The 22,445-nt window shown below is 38.0% G+C and overlaps 1 protein-coding gene across 1 annotated transcript in view; it reads right to left on the reverse strand.

The window, feature by feature from the left end:
* Positions 1–12,751: 12,751 nt before the first annotated feature.
* Positions 12,752–22,445, reverse strand: part of LOC117542811 (guanine nucleotide-binding protein G(o) subunit alpha) — a 130,859-nt gene continuing 121,165 nt past the window's right edge. Inside the window, exons 7-8 of the mRNA XM_034210659.1 lie at positions 22,076–22,229; positions 12,752–15,444 (exon numbers count right to left, since the gene is read on the reverse strand). Of these exons, the coding sequence (XP_034066550.1) occupies positions 15,257–15,444; positions 22,076–22,229 (342 nt within the window). The 3' untranslated portion in view covers positions 12,752–15,256. The remainder of the gene's footprint in view (positions 15,445–22,075; positions 22,230–22,445) is intronic.

Here is a 22,445-nt window from a genome sequence, read left to right on the forward strand (position 1 = left end):
AAATCTAAATATCAACAATTATTCCAGAATGTGACTAGAATAGAGTCTAGAGAATGGACCCAGGCTTTGTCTTCAGCCACCAACTAAATAGGGGCGTGCTTTATTGAATCACCAGTATGTTACTCACCATTGAAGACAGTGTTGAGGGGGCAAGCAAAGTGTACTCAGCAGCAGATTGCATGGAAGCAGAAAGGCCTGGCTCAGACACCATGTCTCCAAAGGTTGACTGGGAACTTCCAACCAGTTCCATCACCTGTTTAGCTTGAGGCACAAAGGGAATTTAAACACCATTAAAAATATGGATTACAGAAAAACAATATATGTAGTAAATCGGGTTATCATTAATAAGGGGAAAATGTGCACGTCTAACCTGAGTCTGGCATGAGCACTTGATCAATAAGGTGGATGACAATGTCCTTCTTGAGCACCAGCTTGATGCCATTGACTGTTAAACTCTCGCCATCACAGCCTTGAAATCAAAGTAACGCTTCTAAAAAACATATATTTTAGAAAAGTAATGTTAGTCATGTCAAGTTATCAAGACTGCTGTGTTCCATCGAAACAGTGTTAAGAGTCACAGTCTTAAAGAAAATCTGGTCAGAAAAAGTACTTAACTTTCTACCAGTTGTAAGCTGTCATACATATATAAAAAGTAAGAGACTTACTGTTTCCTTTGTGAGAGAATTACACATAAATCTGCAGAGTGTCTGTAAAAAGTCTCAAAATCTCCATTGAAATAGCGTTAAAATCAAAAAGTGCCTCTAAAGAAATTGTATTCAGATAAAAGTATTTTATTTTCAGAAATGTTTAAGGTTTTGCATACATAAAAAGTGTATCTTACAGTTCCTTTTGTGAGAGAATTACACACAAATCTGCAGAGTGTCACTAAAAAGTTTTACACAGGGACTGACATTCTGTATGAGGGTTTCACACCTGAGCTGCTGGGGGGAGGGCGTTGAAAAGGGGGTGAGTATGTTTGGCTCTCTGGTGTGTTAAGAGTCACAGTCTTAAAGAAAAATCTGGTCAGAAAAAGTACTTAACTTTCTACCAGTTGTAAATTGTCATACATATAAAAAAAGTAAGAGACTTACTGTTTCCTTTGTGAGAGAATTACACATAAATCTGCAGAGTGTCTGTAAAAAGTCTCAAAATCACAAACTGCAGACGCCTCAAGGAGAGACTTGAAAAGATCCATGCCGAGTGGGGGGAGAAGAAGAAGACTAATAACCAGCAGTTGACTGAAGCCAGGGACTTGTTCGATACATTGACTTTTTTCTTTAAAGTAAAATAAAAATGGGAAACTACTATGCAAAACGCTCTGTATATATTGATCAGAATGTAGTCAATACCCTTTTAATAAGTGTGGTGATGAGGACGATTAAAAACAGAACGAGTAGTGACCCCTGTGTAAACAGAATGGCTGAAGTTTGTAAACTAGAAGACATTTTGGCTATCGTTCGTTCTGGCAGTATTATTCCTGGTCATTGGGAAACGATTGTAAACGAAACATTTAAAGTGGTCCTGGAATCTTCATTTTCCGAAACATTCTGTAACATTATCTCAGAAATGAAACAAACATCAAAAGTGTATCATGTGCTATCAGTGTATGCTCTGTTTGTAGATGTAATGCATCTATGTGCAGAAAGCAGCATAAACATGAATATTCTGACTGAAGTGAAAAACTCCATCACGATATCTCCAGTAATATGGGGAATTCTAAGCTGGAGACGGTCCTGCGGATGTTGCAATCAGTATAACTATTTGATTTTTGGGTGTGAAAAATAAAAAAGTGTTTTTTACATTTAAAAACTGTTGTCTTCATTATAGCAAGGGGGAGCGTGTCTCATACATGTGTATTACAGTCCTTCTTTTTGTGTTTTTCAGTGTTTTTCTGTGTGTCTGTACACACAAAGCACAAATCATTTCAAACAAACCCTGAATCAAATTTAGAGAGGACCATTAAGAGTCAGATTCTTAACAAAATCTACGGACACAAAGTACTTCATTATCTACTTTTCAGCTTTTATACACAAAAGTGTATCCTTCAGTAACTTTCTCAGAGAATTTAAGCATAAATCTGCCAAATGTTTCAAAACTGCCTTGTTTCACTGAAATAGCCTCAAAATCACAAACTGCCATTAAGAGTCAGATGCTTTTACGGAATCTAATAAAACAGAGTATTTTCTACAGATGACTCCTCCCACTCAACGCAATAAGTCCCATCCCACTCAGCAAATCATATAAAACTAAGGACCCACACTAAGACGACCGTTGAAAGTAGCCATGAATCTGAGAAAAACCAAGTCTGATATAGCCCCCCCTTATTATCACCAGGATAACGGATACGGGCTTAATGACTGGATGTTACAAAGTAAGGGGGAGGATGTTCCCGAAGAAGAGCCCTCCTCTATATCATATCCATGTAAGGTCTTTAGGACAAAAGAGGACCACGATAACATGACATATGAAGAATATCTTTCTTTAAAAGAGGGTATTATAGATAACCTTTATAGAAACAGTATATCTCATACCACTCGCCAAGATCGCAAACGACAATTAGCAGAAAAGAAAAGAAAAAGTAAAGAAAAACGAAGAAAAATGAAAAGGAGAAGAAAAATGGAAAGCAAACGCAGAATGCGAATGAAAAGAAAAGGACGGAAAACCAAAAAGACAAAACGAAGGAAGGTGAAAAGAAAAAGGAACAAGTGAAGAAATGTAATGGTGTTGTTGAGTCATTACCGGATCATAATAATCTTATAGATCATCTACCGCTAACCGACTGCTGCGAATGTGTTGAACAAATACCAAAAGCAATGGCAGAGCTTTGCTTCAATATAATGAGAGAAAAAGCACGATACTGTGGAATTGCCCAAATTGGTGACAGTGCCAGAACATGCATTAAAAGAATGTTGGAGGATTTCTATTCTAGTGTCGGTTGTCATTACATCGAAGGATATGCCAAAACGTGTGACGACATAGACAAAGCTTTTGAAGACAATTATATGGTACCTGTCCTTACAGCTAAACAAATCCTACGCCAGGTATTCAACAGACCACAAGAAGCACAAGAAGCCCCAGAAAGGATTACATTCAGAGCTAATAACGGTGAAACCGAAGAAGAAGCAAAGCAGATTATAATCGTTGCGGGTGAAAGGATAGAGAATTTGCATGTGATGTTAACGCATTTATCTGATATAAAAAATGCATTTGTTTACTTCCAAGAGACCCCTAAACATCTACTTGGGCAATGTGAATTGAACGATAAACCGATCACTGTCAATGAAACGCGGAGAGAAGCAGCAGTGCAAATCGTTAAGTCTATTACCTTGTATGCACTACGGCAGGGGTGCCCAACCTTTTTTGAACCGAGAGCTACTTTTAAAGTTGCCAGTCTGCCGAGATCTACCTGTCCAAATAGAGAGACGTAGCCATTACTGACCAGGTAAACTAACAGGTAAATACACACTTCTACTTGTATAAAACTGACTTTTGTACGATTAATACTCCATAAAATACTGCAGATCCTTTATCTTACCTGCTCTTTCTAATCTACACACATACAAGTATTTAACTGAAGTTACACAACAGTGTTGTTGATACAGAGTTGGAGTTTATTCACACGTCACATACTACAGTGGGTAATGTTTTCAAGAAACATTGAACAGTGCTGCCACATATGACACAGGAAAAAAGAAAAGACTCTGAACCCTTTCTTTGCCATTAAAATTAGGCTTACTAATAAGACAACTCAGATCTGAAGCTACACAGGAATCTGTAGCCAAAGTGCAATAAAAAAGAAAAATTAATAGAATCAAACCCTTTTTTTGTTGCATTTTAGTCGAGTATAAAAATAAATGCCTTTAAAATAGGATGCAAGCAACACTAGTTTCTTAACCTGAATTGATAATAGACTATAATCAATTTAAGTTTGCATTCTTATACCATTTTGTACAATAATTATAATGAATAAGTTCAAACAAACTAAAACTTACAGCTGATTAATAACGGTATCTAACTTGAGTTTTTATTATATCAAAAACCTGTTGAAATGCTACTGTTATTTTTACTGTCCCCCAAAAGCACGTCGGCACGATAAGATGCTCTGGTAGCAGCCTTGCTCTTGTTGTTGGGCCTGGTGAAAATGGACTGCTGTGCATTTAGCTGTCCTTTCAGGCCCCTCCCCTTTTGGGAGCGTAGGGCAGAATTAGGAGGGAATTCCGTCTCGTAGCGTTTGTGCACTGTTTTGAAATGCCGCTCCTAAATTACCCTTCTTCGATAAAGCCACGCTCGCATTGCAGATAAGACAGATGGACTTTGAATTGGAATAGATACAAAAATAATCATCCTCCCACTCGGAGTGAAAATGATATATTTTGGGCTTTTTTGCTTCTGCCATAATTGCGGTCTTGTGTGTGTCACTGTCACTCCTGTTGTTGACACGGACAACCTCAGCGAAATAGTGCCCACTGCCGACCAGCCACGCCCCGACACATGGGGTCTAGCCGGCCAATCACAAAGCTTTGATGCGTTCAAGTGCATTATTCTGGCACAGGAAGATTATGTTATAGGACATTAACGATAAAACAGAATATTGTTGTTCTATTTTTAGACACATCTCGCGATCGACTGGGAATCTCCCCGCGATCGACCGGTCGATCGCGATCGACTGGTTGGGCACCCCTGCACTACGGCATTAACTTGGTAAAATGTAATGTGTTTTTATGAAAGTGTGTTGAATGTTGTGTTTTCAATTAAACAACCATTACAAAATGAAAATGTGTTTTATTTTTTGCTCTCATATATAGTAATAGTATTGTAAACGAAACATTTATAATACATCTTCGACAGGCTGCCACACAGCCTGCAATCCGTCACCCCGACCCTCAGTATGTGCACTAAAGAATGGGCAAAGATTACGGCTTTTTCGGTTTTCTAACCACCATTAGGCGTCTAAAAAGAGTTGGTTTTACTGAGGCACCATATTGATTTTTGCTCCACCACAAATGGAGTCATTTTTCTTGACCATAAGGACCTGAGATGTGCAGTAATTTATTTGTAAGTGGGTACACTTACAAAATATGCAAGGGATCAAATACTTATTTCCTCCACTATATTTGACTCTTCACTTGCTGTAACAAATATGCATTTTCTCTCTGTGGGACGAATAAGGTTATTCTGATAATTCCTCATACATACTCCTTTAAACCATTTTTTAAAAGTCAAGACATTCAATGGTAACCTTGTTAACAGAAGTGGCAATAACAGAGTGATATTGACTTTTAGTGATTTATTTATTGTGCACTTTTTTCCTGCAGGTGTGGCTTGAGGAAGGAACACAGCGGCGGAGGAAAATGCCACAATGTCAATGGGGGTACATGAGCCAACCACCTTAGGTATAAAGGCAGGGTTGGGCTTCAGCAACACTCTCGTTTGCCCCTGGGGCAAACTGAGTGCACGAAGGATGTACAGGCAATAAGGCTGTAAAACTCCTGAGCTCTGTGAAGTGTTTTCACTTATCTTTTTTATGTCTTGAGTATATTGTATGTTGCATTATTGGAGAAGCTTAGGACCCAGGGTTAGGTTTAGGGTTTTCATTGCCTAAACAACGCTGTTGTGCATACAGTATGTCAATACAACTTGGTATGTTGAATTGAAACTTGTGTCCAACAGTATAATCAACCAGTGCTGCTATAAGCTCCGTGGCAGGGGGAGACGTGATGGCAGCTTATAGCAGCACTGGTTGATTATACTGTTGGACACAAGTTTCAATTCAACATACCAAGTTGTATTGACATACTGTATGCACAACAGCGTTGTTTAGGCAATGAAAACCCTAAACCTAACCCTGGGTCCTAAGCTTCTCCAATAATGCAACATACAATATACTCAAGACATAAAAAAGATAAGTGAAAACACTTCACAGAGCTCAGGAGTTTTACAGCCTTATTGCCTGTATCCTAAGTATTTGATCCCTTGCATAGTTTGTAAGTGTACCCACTTACAAATAAATTACTGCACATCTCAGGTCCTTATGGTCAAGAAAAATGACTCCATTTGTGTTGGAGCAAAAATCAATATGGTGCCTCAGTAAAACCAACTCTTTTTTAGACGCCTAATGGTGGTTAGAAAACCGAAAAAGCCGTAATCTTTGCCCATTCTTTAGTGCACATACTGAGGGTCGGGGTGACGGATTGCAGGCTGTGTGGCAGCCTGTCCAAGATTTATTATAAATGTTTCGTTTACAATACTATTACTATATATGAGAGAAAAAATAAAACACATTTTCATTTTGTAATGGTTGTTTAATTGAAAACACAACATTCAACACACTCTCATAAAAACACATTACATTTTACCAAGTTAATGCCGTAGTGCATACAAGGTAATAGACTTAACGATTTGCACTGATGCTTCTCTCCGCGTTTCATTGACAGTGATCGGTTTATCGTTCAGTTCACATTGCCCAAGTAGATGTTTAGGAGTCTCTTGGAAGTAAACAAATGCATTTTTTATATCAGATAAATGCATTAACATCACATGCAAATTCTCTATCCTTTCACCCGCAACGATTATAATCTGCTTTGCTTCTTCTTCGGTTTCACCGTTATTAGCTCTGAATGTAATCCTTTCTGGGGCTTCTTGTGCTTCTTGTGGTCTGTTGAATACCTGGCGTAGGATTTGTTTAGCTGTAAGGACAGGTACCATATAATTGTCTTCAAAAGCTTTGTCTATGTCGTCACACGTTTTGGCATATCCTTCGATGTAATGACAACCGACACTAGAATAGAAATCCTCCAACAGTCTTTTAATGCATGTTCTGGCACTGTCACCAATTTGGGCAATTCCACAGTATCGTGCTTTTTCTCTCATTATATTGAAGCAAAGCTCTGCCATTGCTTTTGGTATTTGTTCAACACATTCGCAGCAGTCGGTTAGCGGTAGATGATCTATAAGATTATTATGATCCGGTAATGACTCAACAACACCATTACATTTCTTCACTTTGTTCCTTTTCTTTTCACCTTCCTTCGTTTTGTCTTTTTGGTTTTCCGTCCTTTTCTTTTCATTCGCATTCTGCGTTTGCTTTTCATTTTTCTTCTCCTTTTCATTTTTCTTCGTTTTTCTTTACTTTTTCTTTTCTTTTCTGCTAATTGTCGTTTGCGATCTGGCGAGTGGTATGAGATATACTGTTTCTATAAAGGTTATCTATAATACCCTCTTTTAAAGAAAGATATTCTTCATATGTCATGTTATCGTGGTCCTCTTTTGTCCTAAAGACCTTACATGGATATGATATAGAGGAGGGCTCTTCTTCGGGAACATCCTCCCCCTTACTTTGTAACATCCAGTCATTAAGCCCGTATCCGTTATCCTGGTGATAATAAGGGGAGGCTATATCAGACTTGGTTTTTCTCAGATTCATGGCTACTTTCAACGGTCGTCTTAGTGGGGGTCCTTAGTTTTATATGATTTGCTGAGTGGGATGGGACTTATTGCGTTGAGTGGGAGGAGTCATCTGTAGAAAATACTCTGTTTTATTAGATTCCGTAAAAGCATCTGACTCTTAATGGCAGTTTGTGATTTTGAGGCTATTTCAGTGAAACAAGGCAGTTTTGAAACATTTGGCAGATTTATGCTTAAATTCTCTGAGAAAGTTACTGAAGGATACACTTTTGTGTATAAAAGCTGAAAAGTAGATAATGAAGTACTTTGTGTCCGTAGATTTTGTTAAGAATCTGACTCTTAATGGTCCTCTCTAAATTTGATTCAGTGTTTGTTTGAAATGATTTGTGCTTTGTGTGTACAGACACACAGAAAAACACTGAAAAACACAAAAAGAAGGACTGTAATACACATGTATGAGACACGCTCCCCCTTGCTATAATGAAGACAACAGTTTTTAAATGTAAAAACACTTTTTTATTTTTCACACCCAAAAATCAAATAGTTATACTGATTGCAACATCCGCAGGACCGTCTCCAGCTTAGAATTCCCCATATGACTGGAGATATCGTGATGGAGTTTTTCACTTCAGTCAGAATATTCATGTGTATGCTGCTTTCTGCACATAGATGCATTACATCTACAAACAGAGCATACACTGATAGCACATGATACACTTTTGATGTTTGTTTAATTTCTGAGATAATGTTACAGAATGTTTCGGAAAATGAAGATTCCAGGACCACTTTAAATGTTTCGTTTACAATCGTTTCCCAATGACCAGGAATAATACTGCCAGAACGAACGATAGCCAAAATGTCTTCTAGTTTACAAACTTCAGCCATTCTGTTTACACAGGGGTCACTACTCGTTCTGTTTTCAATCGTCCTCATCACCACACTTATTAAAAGGGTATTGACTACATTCTGATCAATATATACAGAGCGTTTTGCATAGTAGTTTCCCATTTTTATTTTACTTTAAAGAAAAAAGTCAATGTATCGAACAAGTCGCTGGCTTCAGTCAACTGCTGGTTATTAGTCTTCTTCTTCTCCCCCCACTCGGCATGGATCTTTTCAAGTCTCTCCTTGAGGCGTCTGCAGTTTGTGATTTTGAGACTTTTTACAGACACTCTGCAGATTTATGTGTAATTCTCTCACAAAGGAAACAGTAAGTCTCTTACTTTTTTTATATGTATGACAATTTACAACTGGTAGAAAGTTAAGTACTTTTTCTGACCAGATTTTTCTTTAAGACTGTGACTCTTAACACACCAGAGAGCCAAACATACTCACCCCCTTTTCAACGCCCTCCCCCCAGCAGCTCAGGTGAGAAACCCTCATACTGAATGTCAGTCCCTGTGTAAAACTTTTTAGTGACACTCTGCAGATTTGTGTGTAATTCTCTCACAAAAGGAACTGTAAGATACACTTTTTATGTATGCAAAACCTTAAACATTTCTGAAAATAAAATACTTTTATCTGAATACATTTTCTTTAGAGGCACTTTTTGATTTTAACGCTATTTCAATGGAGATTTTGAGATTTTTTACAGACACTCTGCAGATTTATGTGTAATTCTCTCACTAAGGAAACAGTAAGTCTCTTACTTTTTATATATGTATGACAGCTTACAACTGGTAGAAAGTTAAGTACTTTTTCTGACCAGATTTTCTTTAAGACTGTGACTCTTAACACTGTTTCGATGGAACACAGCAGTCTTGATAACTTGACATGACTAACATTACTTTTCTAAAATATATGTTTTTTAGAAGCGTTACTTTGATTTCAAGGCTGTGATGGCGAGAGTTTAACAGTCAATGGCATCAAGCTGGTGCTCAAGAAGGACATTGTCATCCACCTTATTGATCAAGTGCTCATGCCAGACTCAGGTTAGACGTGCACATTTTCCCCTTATTAATGATTACCCGATTTACTACATATATTGTTTTTCTGTAATCCATATTTTTAATGGTGTTTAAATTCCCTTTGTGCCTCAAGCTAAACAGGTGATGGAACTGGTTGGAAGTTCCCAGTCAACCTTTGGAGACATGGTGTCTGAGCCAGGCCTTTCTGCTTCCATGCAATCTGCTGCTGAGTACACTTTGCTTGCCCCCTCAACACTGTCTTCAATGGTGAGTAACATACTGGTGATTCAATAAAGCACGCCCCTATTTAGTTGGTGGCTGAAGACAAAGCCTGGGTCCATTCTCTAGACTCTATTCTAGTCACATTCTGGAATAATTGTTGATATTTAGATTTGTTTTGTATTTACCCCTCATGTGCTGAGTCATTAGTCAATATGTGTAAATGTATGGAGCTTTAGGGAAACTATACATTTATTGGCACACTGCAGAAGCTTTATGCCATGTAACAGCAAGTGTCCACTCCCCCCGAGAACATTCCTGGACTTCACCCAAAGGGAGTAGAGATGATTTGTTTTTGCATTAAGAACGACAGAGAACATTTCTCTTTTAAATGGGTCCCAAAAAAGTTTCCCAATGACCGGAATAGTACTGCCAGAACGCACGATATCCAAAATGTCTAACTACTAATTATTGTTGTCTTTCTTGAAACTGACGTGCTTAAATTCTCTGAGAAAGTTACTGAAGGATACACTTTTGTGTATAAAAGCTGAAAAGTAGATAATGAAGTAGATTTCGTTAAGAATCTTTGACAGATGTATGCTTAAATTCTCTGAGAAAGTTACTGAAAGATACACTTTTGTGTGTATAAAAGCTGACAAAGTAGATAATGAAGTAGACTTTGTGTCCGTGTGAAACCCCATACAGAATGTCAGTCCCTGTGTTACAACTTTTTAGTGACACTCTGCAGATTTGTGTGTAATTCTCTCACAAAAGGAACTGTAAGATACACTTTTTTATGTATGCAAACGTCTTTCTTGAAACTGACGTGCTGACCGTTTTACAAAACAAGTTATGTTTTCTGCTTTTTCCTCCCCCGTCCCTCTTCCTTCACCCCTCACAACAACAAATCAAGGTGGATCTGTGAAATGAAACACCTCTTCCCAAAGCGTGACTTCCCTATTGAGGGCAGTAGGGTCTAAATCGATTGACCAAATATACTAACATGCAGAACGTACGGTATGTTTTGAAAAAAGACTAACCATTTATCCAGTTCAAGCTGTCTTTAAGATGTGACATTGCGCACTGACTATTTCCCGTAAAATCGTGACAAACTATTACTTATTCTTAAATTTGATCTCTTGCTGCATGGTTGAAAATGATAGATGAAAAATAACTTTTTTAAAAAGAGTCAAGTTTTTCATGATCAGATACAGGTCAAGAAAATGCATAGAGGAGGTATGGTGCTGGCTCCTTAGCCCTCTCACTCTTCTTAGAATGATCCTGTGCAATTATAGTTAATAAAAGTAATTACACATTAGTTCACAAATCCATATACTGAAAGAGAATACCCTTAGGTATCACTATTAAAACCTAAATAAGATCTTTTGAAAATAACCTCTTTTGCAAAACAAATACTTCTTTAGCAGTTTCACAAAAACTTGAAAAGAAACATCCTGAATGGAAGAGGGGTGAGTGGTGGGGGATGTGTGTGTGTGTGTGTGTGTGTGTGTGTGTGTGTGTGTGTGTGTGTGTGTGTGTGTGTGTGTGTGTGATCCCACCATTTGCCTGCAGAGGATGTCGGGGGTTTTATGACGTGTCCTAGCTTGTCTTCAGACTGTTCACCAAACTTTTCACGGCACTCTTCATAGCAGAGAGAGAGAGTTAGTGAGATTGACAGTACTTTTAAAATATATGGTTGCTATATTTCTTGTTATTTGCAAGTATTTGTAAGTTACAGTCAATACTGCTGTATACAGGGGCACAGGAAGTGGTTAGGTGGCGGGACCTTGCTCTTTAGAGCTGAGACATTACTTTTAAAATATATGGTTGTATATTTCTTGTTATTTGCAAGTATTTGTAAGTTACAGTCAATACTGCTGTATACAGGGGCACAGGAAGTGGTTAGGTGGCGGGACCTTGCTCTTTAGAGCTGAGACATTACTTTTAAAATATATGGTTGTATATTTCATGTTATTTGCAAGTATTTGTAAGTTGCAGTCAATACTGCTGTATACAGGCGCTCAGGAAGTGACTAGGTGGCAGGGACATTGATCCTATGCATATGTGATTCATTATAAAATTATTATTTTGTAAAACCGTAGGGGGCAGCATTTTATTTTCTCCTGGTTGTTACATTTCATGTTATTTTGCCGGAAGCGGGGGCGACCGGTAGGGGCAGCATTTTTTATTTTTATCATTTTCAAATTATTTTCAAATTTTATTTTGAAAACCGGCAGGGGCAGCATTTTATTTTTCTCATGGTTGTTAAATGTCATGTTATTTTATTTTGAAAACCGGAAGCGGGGGCGACCGGTAGGGGCAGCATTTTTATTTTTATCATTTTTTAAATATTTCTAAATTTTATTTTTGAAAACCGGAAGTGGGGGCGGGACTTCCGGCGGAAGGGGCGGGGCTTATGTAGTTGGGGGCTTCCGGCGGAAGGGGGCGGGACTTAGAGGTGTGACCTGTCACTTTCTATGCATACTAATGAGACGAAAGTGGTATGTGTATAACTACTAGTGTAGGTTTTTGAGCATATCTATGTTCTCCCCCACACTCCCCCCCTGCCTGAAACACCTCCATTGGACTCCTTTGTTTACTTCCGTAACATAATGACATCAATATGTAACGCTTGATTAACAATGCTGTTATTTGCTAGTGCTTCAACACGGCCAGCTAACCAATCAGAGCAGACATGGGCTCTGGTTTCAGACAGAGGGTGAAAAGAGGTGCTGCAGCTCAGGCAGTATGAGAAAAATAAAGACCTTTTTAAACATTTAAGCATGTTAACATGTCACAGTAGACACTACATACAAATATGAACCTGAAAATGAGTAGAAGCCCCTTCAAGTTGAACTCAAGTATTGGTCAAAAGAAAAACTTAACTTTTTTTGGTTCGTTTTAGTCAGCGCATAATTTTAGTCTTTTGTACCGGATTATATTAAACATTTGTGGCAATATTCTATTCAAAATACACCTTGTCTGTTTCTACCAAGTTATGTTGCTATCATTTTGAACTTTAAGTGTCCCTGTGTGAGGCCACTGTATTCCTGATATGATGCGTGCAGCACAGGAAACAGAAGTGCTGCATTGAAAAAAAAGTTGTGGATAAATAAAGCCAAACTTAATAATTACTCGTTGCTTCATGTATTCACGAGTGACACTGTTTCCTAAAGGCAAACAAATTGAACAAGAGAATGGAATGACTCGGAGGCAAGAAGGATTTTTTTGTAGTCATGAAAACAGTGGCTTTTTAATGTAAACACTACATTCGATTGGTTTTTCCAGCACGGACATCCCACATGAAATAACAACCATTCACTAAAAAGGAGTAGAGGGAGAGAGAGAGAGAGAAAGAAAGCTGCTCAGAAAAGCATTCACTGGGTAAAGAACAGAGGTTAAAATAAAAAACAATGAAGGGAACAGGAACAGAATGCCAAAGAAACAGGTATATCATGTCATATTTTCTCTTTTCAAAACTAGAAATCAAGAAGGCAAGAAAAAGAGGTCTCTAGATGAGGGATAAAATAGATTAGGTATGAACAGATAACAACTTTCCAAATCTACTTATTTTGTGTGTGTGTGTTTGTGTGAGTGTGTGTGTTACGTGAGAACTGTGCTTTTCATTGTAGACCTGGAAGGTGTGTATTAAACTGAAAGGAGACAGAAGAAGGAGAAAGGAGCATGACTTTATACAGCGTTGATGTGTGAACATGCGTCCCTAACTAGTGGACGCAGCGAGAAACGTGCTCTCCCCAAAAAAAGTGGTTCATTTCTTCTGAAATAATAGAAAATAGATATCGTTATAATATTATATTTAATCGTTCTGAGTCAGGCTAAAGTGAGGACACGGTTCTAATGCAGGGAAACAGGCAAAAAGGTAAAAGGAGAGGGGGGGCACAGTTCAGAGCATTACAACAACACAGGGTCAGTCGGAGATCGTCGTGGTCCCATATCAGCTTGCTGTCAAACTGGAACCCTTTGCAAAACAGCTTTATTTTTAGAAAACTGAGAAATAGAGAAAAAAACGTTTCATAGCTACAAAGCACAAGAAAGATCTTTTGAGAATATATCAGGATCATTGTGATCGTAGTCGTTCATGTTGTAAGACCCTCGCTCGTTGGTTTAATTCTTTTTTGTGTTTTTTTTTTTTAACTGTTTGAATTTGTTGTGTTACTGCAAGAATCCTCAACTCTACACGTCTTCTTCCATCCTCCAACACAACCTTTATTTTCATTGGACCCCGTCCATCAGGAACCAATCCTCCCCTCATTCTGTAGCTGCTATCCATCTTTTGTGCTCTTTTTTGGTGTATTTTTTCCATCTTTTTTATTCATCTTTTGCAATTTTTATTAAAACCTTTTCTTTTGTTATCGTATTATCTCAACAGTATCTATGTGAAGCTTTTTTTTTGTAGTTTTATGAATTAACTGGTCTCTTTATACAAAGGCTTGAGTATCTCATGCTATCTGTGTCAGGGCTTTAGTAGGAAGAGAAGAGGAGAGAGGAAATCAGGACGACAGGGCGCCATGCAACAGAAAGAGAGATGGATGGAGGTGAGAGAAGTAAAGGCATGATGGTGGTGTGAAATTGCAGAGAATGAGAGAGAAAGTGGTATGTGTAAGAAAGGTGATCTATCAATACATTAACTAATAAATTAATCAAAAACCAGGAGGGAGGTTCCTCACATGGAGAATATTAGTAGGTCATAACAGTGGGGAGTTATGACGTTGTGTAACTGCTTCTAAAAAGCGTAGCTACAGAACAGTACCTCTGTTACATGGCACTGATGTGACATTTAGCACATTGCCTATTGGCTCTCAGACTCGGCCACAACTGACGGTTGGAAAACGGCTAAGGCCTGTAGTGGGAAACAGGAAGCTTCACTGCCTGTTGAATGAAAACTGGATTGGGGGGCAATAAAATGATACAAAAAAGAAATGTTTTGATTTCAAAAAGGCTAATGTAAACAAAAGACTTACGCTAAAATTGGTGTTGTCAGTTTCAGCAGGTCTCAAGTTTTTTATTTAATGTTATCGCCAACCTGCCTGGTGATCTTTAGTGCTATCGACATTTGCACACATTTCTGTAAAAATCGTTATTACATAATCACTACTATACCAAGAAAAACAACTAATACACAAATAAGAGGTGTCAAGGTGAGGCAAAATGTGAATAAAAATCAGTGTACAGACTGATAGTCATGTAATAAATATACACACAATCGACAAAAATAAAACAGATTCATAGTAGCAATACAAAAAAAACAGGTTTTGTTTTTGTCAACAACAAAAGACACAGCGGAAAAGAAAAAGGGAGCAGGACGGGGAGCGGAGGCTTTCAATGACTTTGTTCAAGACGTTTTCCAGGTCGCAAGGTTTCCTGATTTTTACTAAATCAAATTAATTTGCCTGGCAGCCGGCCAAAAATAAACTGGAGGAGAAGTCGGAGCGAGAAGAGAAGAGACAAGAACTAAAAACATTATATATATATATCTTTTTTTTTATATATACGTTTGCCTATTTTTTTTAAATTATCCTCAATATTAATATGTACCTAGTTGCATTTTTCTTTCTTTTTTTCTTTAAATAATCAGCAGAATCATCATCGTCATCATCACCATTTCCACAGCAGTGTCAAAGGAACGAGGAGGGGGAGGAGGACAGGAGGGGCGAGAGAGAAGAGGGGACAAAGGCAGAGGACATTACGGGATGTGTGGGGCGCGCTCAGTACAAGCCACACCCTCGGAGGTTGTTAGCGATGATGATGTCGGTCACGGCGTCAAACACCACCTGGATGTTTCCTGTATCTGTGGCGCAGGTCATGTGACAGTAGATTTCCTTATTTGGAGAGCGGTTCTTGCTCTCGAACTGTGCTTGAATGTAAGCTGCTGCGTCATCGTAGGTATTGGGTCCTGGAGGGAGGAGAGAGAGAGGGATGGAGAAGTTGATAGGTGAGACAATTCTCGGTAAATACAAGTATCAAAATGTAACCTACCACGATTTTACGCTACGGTAGAATCCCACAAACAGAGATTAGATTATTACCCTGTGAGGTTTCTAGCATGCGTTTGTTTTAAGTACGAGTGTGTTTTCGCATGCTGAAGACATGATGTCATTTAACAAAGAAACCTTACCAAACCTCAGTAACACTACGAGAAACTCTCACAGCTATTTCTCACCTTTTAATACTATTATTATTTAAATATATACAGCAATATATATATAAATATATATATATATATATATATATATATATATATATATATATATATAATGTGACAGTATTAACCACTTAAATTGATAAAAAAATGCTTGTCACAGAATATTTGACAAATGCAAACACAATTAACCCATTGTCATAATTACTTATAATTCCTATTTTAACTATAGTTAACTATTTATGAAACAGTAGTGTAGTGAATTATAATGCACAGTCATTTTAAAGCATTTGACAGTCAATAAAGTTCAATAAATTGTCATAGTTTTACAACAATTGACAAGGATCAGCAATTCTCCCAATGTGTTGTTGTCTTCCCATCCCCGCTGTGTTGCGCACAACACTCACGACAACATAGCGCATATTACCAGAGCCTGCAGATTAAAACACACGGGCACTTTTTCCAGACCCCAAGACCACTGCTGGAGTCATATAACGGATAAAAAAAGCAGTGGAAAAACCTCCTGCTTCCCTGATGTCACCATGTGGTTACCTTTTGCCTTCCCCGTGAGTAATGTAAAAAAACAAATGGTCAACATCAGAAAAACATTACAGTTCAATATCTGGTGGCTTTCTGCCGGGGAGGAAACTCCAGCTTTGGTTTTAAAATATCCTTTGCCAAGATCGTCATCTGATATCTATGGTGGACGTTGTAGAGTTAGGTAATTTGATATCCTAAAAAATGTGGACATTTTCCCAGCTCTAAGTACTTGTACTGCAGGAGCAGCAATATTAAGTTACAAGAGAAAAGAAAGAGGTTAGAAAAAGGGGTTTTCCGCAAGAGGTCAATTAAGGTGCAGTTTATCTAGACAGAGCAACAACACAGTAAATTGCTGGAGTAGTCCTTATTTCCATTGTATGATTCATGAACCATAATACCATTAGTTTTACTTTAGTTGCATAGGGTTAAAACACAACTCTCAGAGGCTTCTCACAGGAAGTTAGTATGTGATGAGGCAGAGGAAAAGTACTAACATTTCATATAGACTGACTGTGATTATCAAGGCAGTTAGAAAACAAGTAAAGCGTGAATGGATTGGGTTAGAGAGCAGTGTGTGGGAGAGAGAGCAGGAGACAGCTCTCACTTGCCATCAGTTTCTTCTCTCTTCATGGCTGCCGAAGCGTGACTGTCTCCTGCTCTCTGACTCACAATCCCTTGCTTTTCCCTGCCACAGCTACATCTGACTGTCACCTCCACGTGACGTTTTTCTCCCCCTCACAGCTTCTCAGCTGGTGCCCCTAACCCCCCCCTCTTCCACTGTTTATTACAGTAAATCAATGCTCAGGATGCTCAACTCAGTGACAGTCAATGGCGGGATCGGTTCTCGCAGCAGGGACAGTGAAAACAAACGTATCTTCACATTTTGTAAAGCCATTTCACTTCATAGATTTAACTGCTGATAATCATTCAAACTTTACATCATCCCTTTAAACTAGTGTTTCCCTCTTTACCCTCGCCTTATAGTTCAGGATTTCTGCAAGCAGGCATATCTGTGAACATAGCAGTTTGGTGTGAGTGCAGTTTAGTTATTTCTTTCCTAGAATAAATGCCCCAACACGTCAAGACCCATGACAAGTCCCTGTGTCCCGCTTGCAACATGCTGGGTTAGCCCTGAAGCTAGCAACTTAGCATCACTTAAGATGGGCTGGCATTTTAAGTGGAACAGCTATTCAGAAACACCCTCAAATGACCGACATAAATGGCAGCCGGGCATTACGACTTTTCTGGTGGTAACCTTGTAGAATAACCTGCATTTCAAGCCGATTAAATGTTCTTTCCAATCGTTTTAGAACATAAGATTGTACGTTTTGTCAGGAAAAAAACTGTTGAGCAGATTTAAAGCCTACCACTCATGTTTGTACTAAATAACAGCCTGCTGCCAGTTAGCTTTGCATAGAATAACAAAGGAAAGGGGGGAACAAGCTAGCCTGGCTGTGCACATAAATAAATGTCCTCCTAACACCCAACCCAGTCTCACGGCATTTCGTGTTATAGTCACGACATTTCATCTATTGATTCGTGTTCACCAACACGATCACACAGAACGATTTTAAAAGCAATGTATTTCTATTGGTAGTTGTTTCGTGCCTGCAACACATATTTTTGTCCGGTCGGGTCTTGGAAGACCGGAAGCTGTGTGGTTCATAAAAACATGTTCTTACTCAATATCAAGCCACGATTATTGTTTTTAATTTAAAATCGTATAATGTCTGACTTTTTTTGCCGTCCGCGAGGAAAATAAATGGGGCTCAGAGCCTCAGAATACTGAAATCTGTATTTTTTCAATAATTGTTTCCTTCTAATTTGTTATTCTTATCTAAATAACACATTGTTATTTACTCAACAATAACACACAATTATCCTTGTTTTTATTTGTTTAATTCTATAATCTCTGGCTTTTTTGGCGTCCGTCAGGAACTGAATTTCAAAATAAAATAACCGGAAACAGATACACACCCACTGAACTGATTACCCAAGATCCTCAGCTATGGTTTAAGCTCGGTGATTGGATTGTTTAGCCGCAATGCACGTTGGGATATGGTGTTTATGCGATATGAAATCCAAAAAACATTTTTAAAAAAAGAAGAAAATAATACTTTATTCCGAGTGTGCTTGCTTTTCTCTTTGAAAGTCATCACATAACGGCATTGTAATACACGGTTCGGCTGCATTAAATATTACATCTGCCGTAGTTCTTTATTTATAGAGCCCTGATGAGAAGACCTTTGGACAAACTGGAAGAACTGCCACCGAAACTGAATATGTGACGTGGATCATAAATATATCAGCAATTAAACAACATCTTCAATATCTCTTCACACAATACGTCTCCTTGCAGTATCAACACTAATTTGGCTGACTTTTATATTTAATCCAATTGGTAGATAGGCTGTATTTACACCATAACGGTGCACAGCTGATAGAAAAGGACTTAAGATAAGAATGTAAATACTGAGTTGAGAGAATAGTCAGGGGATTTGGGTGATGGGAGACACATCTATGGAATCAGAATTTCAATAGCTTACCATTAAATGACGGATATACCTTTCTGTCTGTGATGTTTTACAAATCAGATATTAATGTGTAGAAGTAAAACATGAGAAATAGTATAGCAATATCCTGTAAGATTATGTAAAAACATGAATAAAACTACACATCTTCAGATGTTATACACTATTAGTGTCCTACACTAATAATTAGTGGTGCACGATAATTATCGGTCCGATATTAGGAATTATGACGTCATCCCGATAAACCCGATAAAAGTATTAATAGCCCCGATAATATACAATACATTTTATGGGGGGAAAAAAAGAAAAAATACTGCGGTGTGGGTGGATTGGGATGAGGGGCGCTTGTTTTTCACTCGGCTCCTCCCGTTTTGCCAGTACTGTGGTATTAGTGGTTTAGGAAGAGGGGAGTTATTCACAAATCCAGCGCTCCCTAACTCATGCCTGGCTGTGACGTAAATGGTGTGCGGCCGTGAAGCCAGGACAGTAAACAAACATGTCGTCGGTAGTATGGGACTATTTCAAAGTTTCAGAGTTAGATAGTTCGCTTGCTATTTGTATTAACAAATGCAGAAGTTCCACGAGGAGGGAAAAAGGCAACGAGCTATAATACTTCCAACCTGATTAGTCACCTGAAACATCGCCATCGCTACGATGGTGTGTTAAAAGCGTACAAAGACGCCTGCGCTGCTAAACTAGCTGCAAAGGCACCGGGGCTTTTACCTATCGACGAGGCTTTTGAAAAAGGCAAGAACTTTATTTGGGACAATAAATATGGTCACTTTGAAGAGTCAAAACTGTTCTTGGCTTTGTTTTGTTCATAGTAGTAATGCTCATGTCATTTGCTCACTACTAGTCTTTTTTTTACCACCAGGTGTGCAAAAACTACAGGTACATTTAATATATATATATTATTATATTATTATCGGTTATCGGTATCGGTCTTGAGAAGCAGGAAGTTATCGGTATCGGTTTCAAAAAACCAATATCGTGCATCCCTACTAATAATACAAAGTTATTATTGCATTGTATGCTGTGTGTACCTTGTGTGCACCGCCTAGTGGTTAAAGCATGTTACTGATTTTTCTTTTTTATATGTTATGTTTGATGAAAAAAATATTAAGAGTACATACTTTCATAGGGGGAAAGTAGAAGGTCAATGATAGAAATATAGAATATAAAAAATCAAGAAGATACTGTAAGTGATCTCTACAATAAAACAGTTTAGTGCAGAATGTACAAAGATATTAATAGGAGGAGGTGCAAAACAGAAAAACGAATTAACCGTTATTTAAACATTAAAGAATACATTAGGTTAAGGTCTTCTTTCAAATAAGAAAAAAGCTTTGGGGGTATCTACAGATAAATATTAAGCCTGACAAAGTACTTAACGTCTAATATATTGCTTTCCTGCAATGTTAACTATGTTGAAGCACTTATTTTAACTGATATTATACATATTAATTATACTCTTATGTATGTAGATAGAATAAGAAATGTGCAGAATATGACAGTTTAATGGTGGAGGTACACACATATTGATAGATGTCTTGTAATGCACTGTTGAGGAACCTGTGACCAAAGTTGTTCATTCATTGCATAACTACACCGTAGTTGTGTAGGCCTATATGATATGTCAATAAACCTTTGAAAATCTTGAAATCTTGAAAGGGATGTGCAAAATAGCCATAATATACAGTCTTTAATTAACTATTAGTAGAGAATAACGAGTAATGAATATACTTTAGAGATCTGCAGATACATCTTCAGTCTTCTCAAGCACCAACTAATATCTCTCCTGATTGTTGGCACTTGACAATCACCTTCCCTGAATTTTACTCAGGTGTAACTAAAGTCTGATTTAAGGGTTGTTTATATTTCACATCATTAAATCAGAATCTGCAAAGTAACTCAAATAAATGTAGTGGAGTAAAAATACCAGGTTAACCTCTGAATTGTAGTGGAGTAGAATTACAAAGTAACAATGAGATGTCATGTGGATATATATTAATGCTGCGCATTATGGACACAAGCGATTTTCACCCATTTATTAATTATATGTTTTAAATGTGATAACACCAATGTGTTTAATACTGGCAACTTCTAATTGTGGGAAAAACGAAAACGTTCCCATTAGAGACGTCCCATAGAACATTTTGCGAAACAAAATAGCCAGCATGTGTAGTTCTGGGGGGGGGCGGGGGTAATCAGTTCAGTGGCTGTGTATCGCAATGATGCTCGAAATGTCCCTTATAGGCCTATGTCTGTTTCCGGTTATTTTATTTTGAAATTCAGTTCCTGACGGACGCCAAAAAAGCCAGAGATTATAGAATTAAACAAATAAATAAAAACAAGGATAATTGTGTGTTATTGTTGAGTAAATAACAGTGTGTTATTTAGAAAAGAATAACAAATTAGAAGGAAAAAAATATTTAAAAAATACAGATTTCAGTATTCATTTATTTTCCTCGCGGACGGCAAAAAAAGTCCGACATTATACGATTTAAAAACAATAATCGTGGCTTGATATTGAGTAAGAACATGTTTTTACGAACCCCACAGCTTCCGGACTTCCAAGACCCGACCGGAAAAATACGTGTTGCAGGCACGAAACATACTACCAATAGAAATACATTGCTTTTAAAATCGTTCTGTGTGACATGAAAAAAAGGGGGAAATCGTGTTGGTGAACACGAATCAATAGAATACATTTTGTGACTATAACACGAAATGCCGTGAGACTGGGTTGTAACACCATTACAACTCACACATTAGACAAACAAGGTCAATTAGTGAACTTTCGCAGAGCTGCTAGGCTTATTTTGTAATTGTTGGACAAAGCCAGGCTAGCTTTCCCCCAGGCTTTATGCTAAGCTAGGCTAACAACTCCAGCTAGGCTATACTATTGAACATACAGGTCTGAGAATGGTATTATTCTTCTCCTCAATTGCTCAACAAGAAATGTATGTTCAGAACTGTGAAACTTTCTTTAAAACTGCACTAAAAATCCACTTTTTAAGTCAGACTTTTATGTAATAGTCATCTTGTTTAGCACTTGTCCGCAGATGAGCAGCACTGTAAACCTCTTTCCTCAGTCATGTGAGCAAAGCTAAAACGGTACATCTGTGTTTTTGTCACTTTCTTTCATGGTATATCAGACTCTTTCTCTGTCTACATAATTGGATTCATTTTCCCTGGTCGGCAGCTTTTTGTCTTCCCTAAGAAATCAATTCTAAGCACCTGTCACGTTTCAGTGCTGCTTACGTGTTTTGAGAGCTATGCACTTAAGATAACTGTCATCTTTTTCTTCCTACCTGTGTATTCAGGGAAGCAGATGCTGAGTGCAGACTTCTTGATCTTCTCTAAAAACAGATCCTTCTTGTTGAGGAAGAGGATGATGGAGGTGTCGATGAAGAACTTGTTGTTGCAGATTGAGTCGAACAGCATCAGAGACTCATGCATGCGATTCTGTGGAGGAAGTATGAAGAAAAAGGGGGAGAGAGAAAGGAAGAGATTGAAATAAAAGAAGGATGACATTGAGGAAGGAGGAGAGAGGAGAAAGATGCCAGGGAAGGGACAGAGAGTGAGAAAGAAGGGAAAAGTTATAATCAATCTAAAAATAGACCGAGGAAAGGATCAGGCCAGAGTTCAAATGTGTTTTACTTAAACACAAAGATAGAGACA

This window comes from Gymnodraco acuticeps, unplaced genomic scaffold (genome assembly GCF_902827175.1).
Source record: "Gymnodraco acuticeps unplaced genomic scaffold, fGymAcu1.1, whole genome shotgun sequence".
In the NCBI taxonomy this organism is placed as follows: Eukaryota; Metazoa; Chordata; class Actinopteri; order Perciformes; family Bathydraconidae; genus Gymnodraco; species Gymnodraco acuticeps.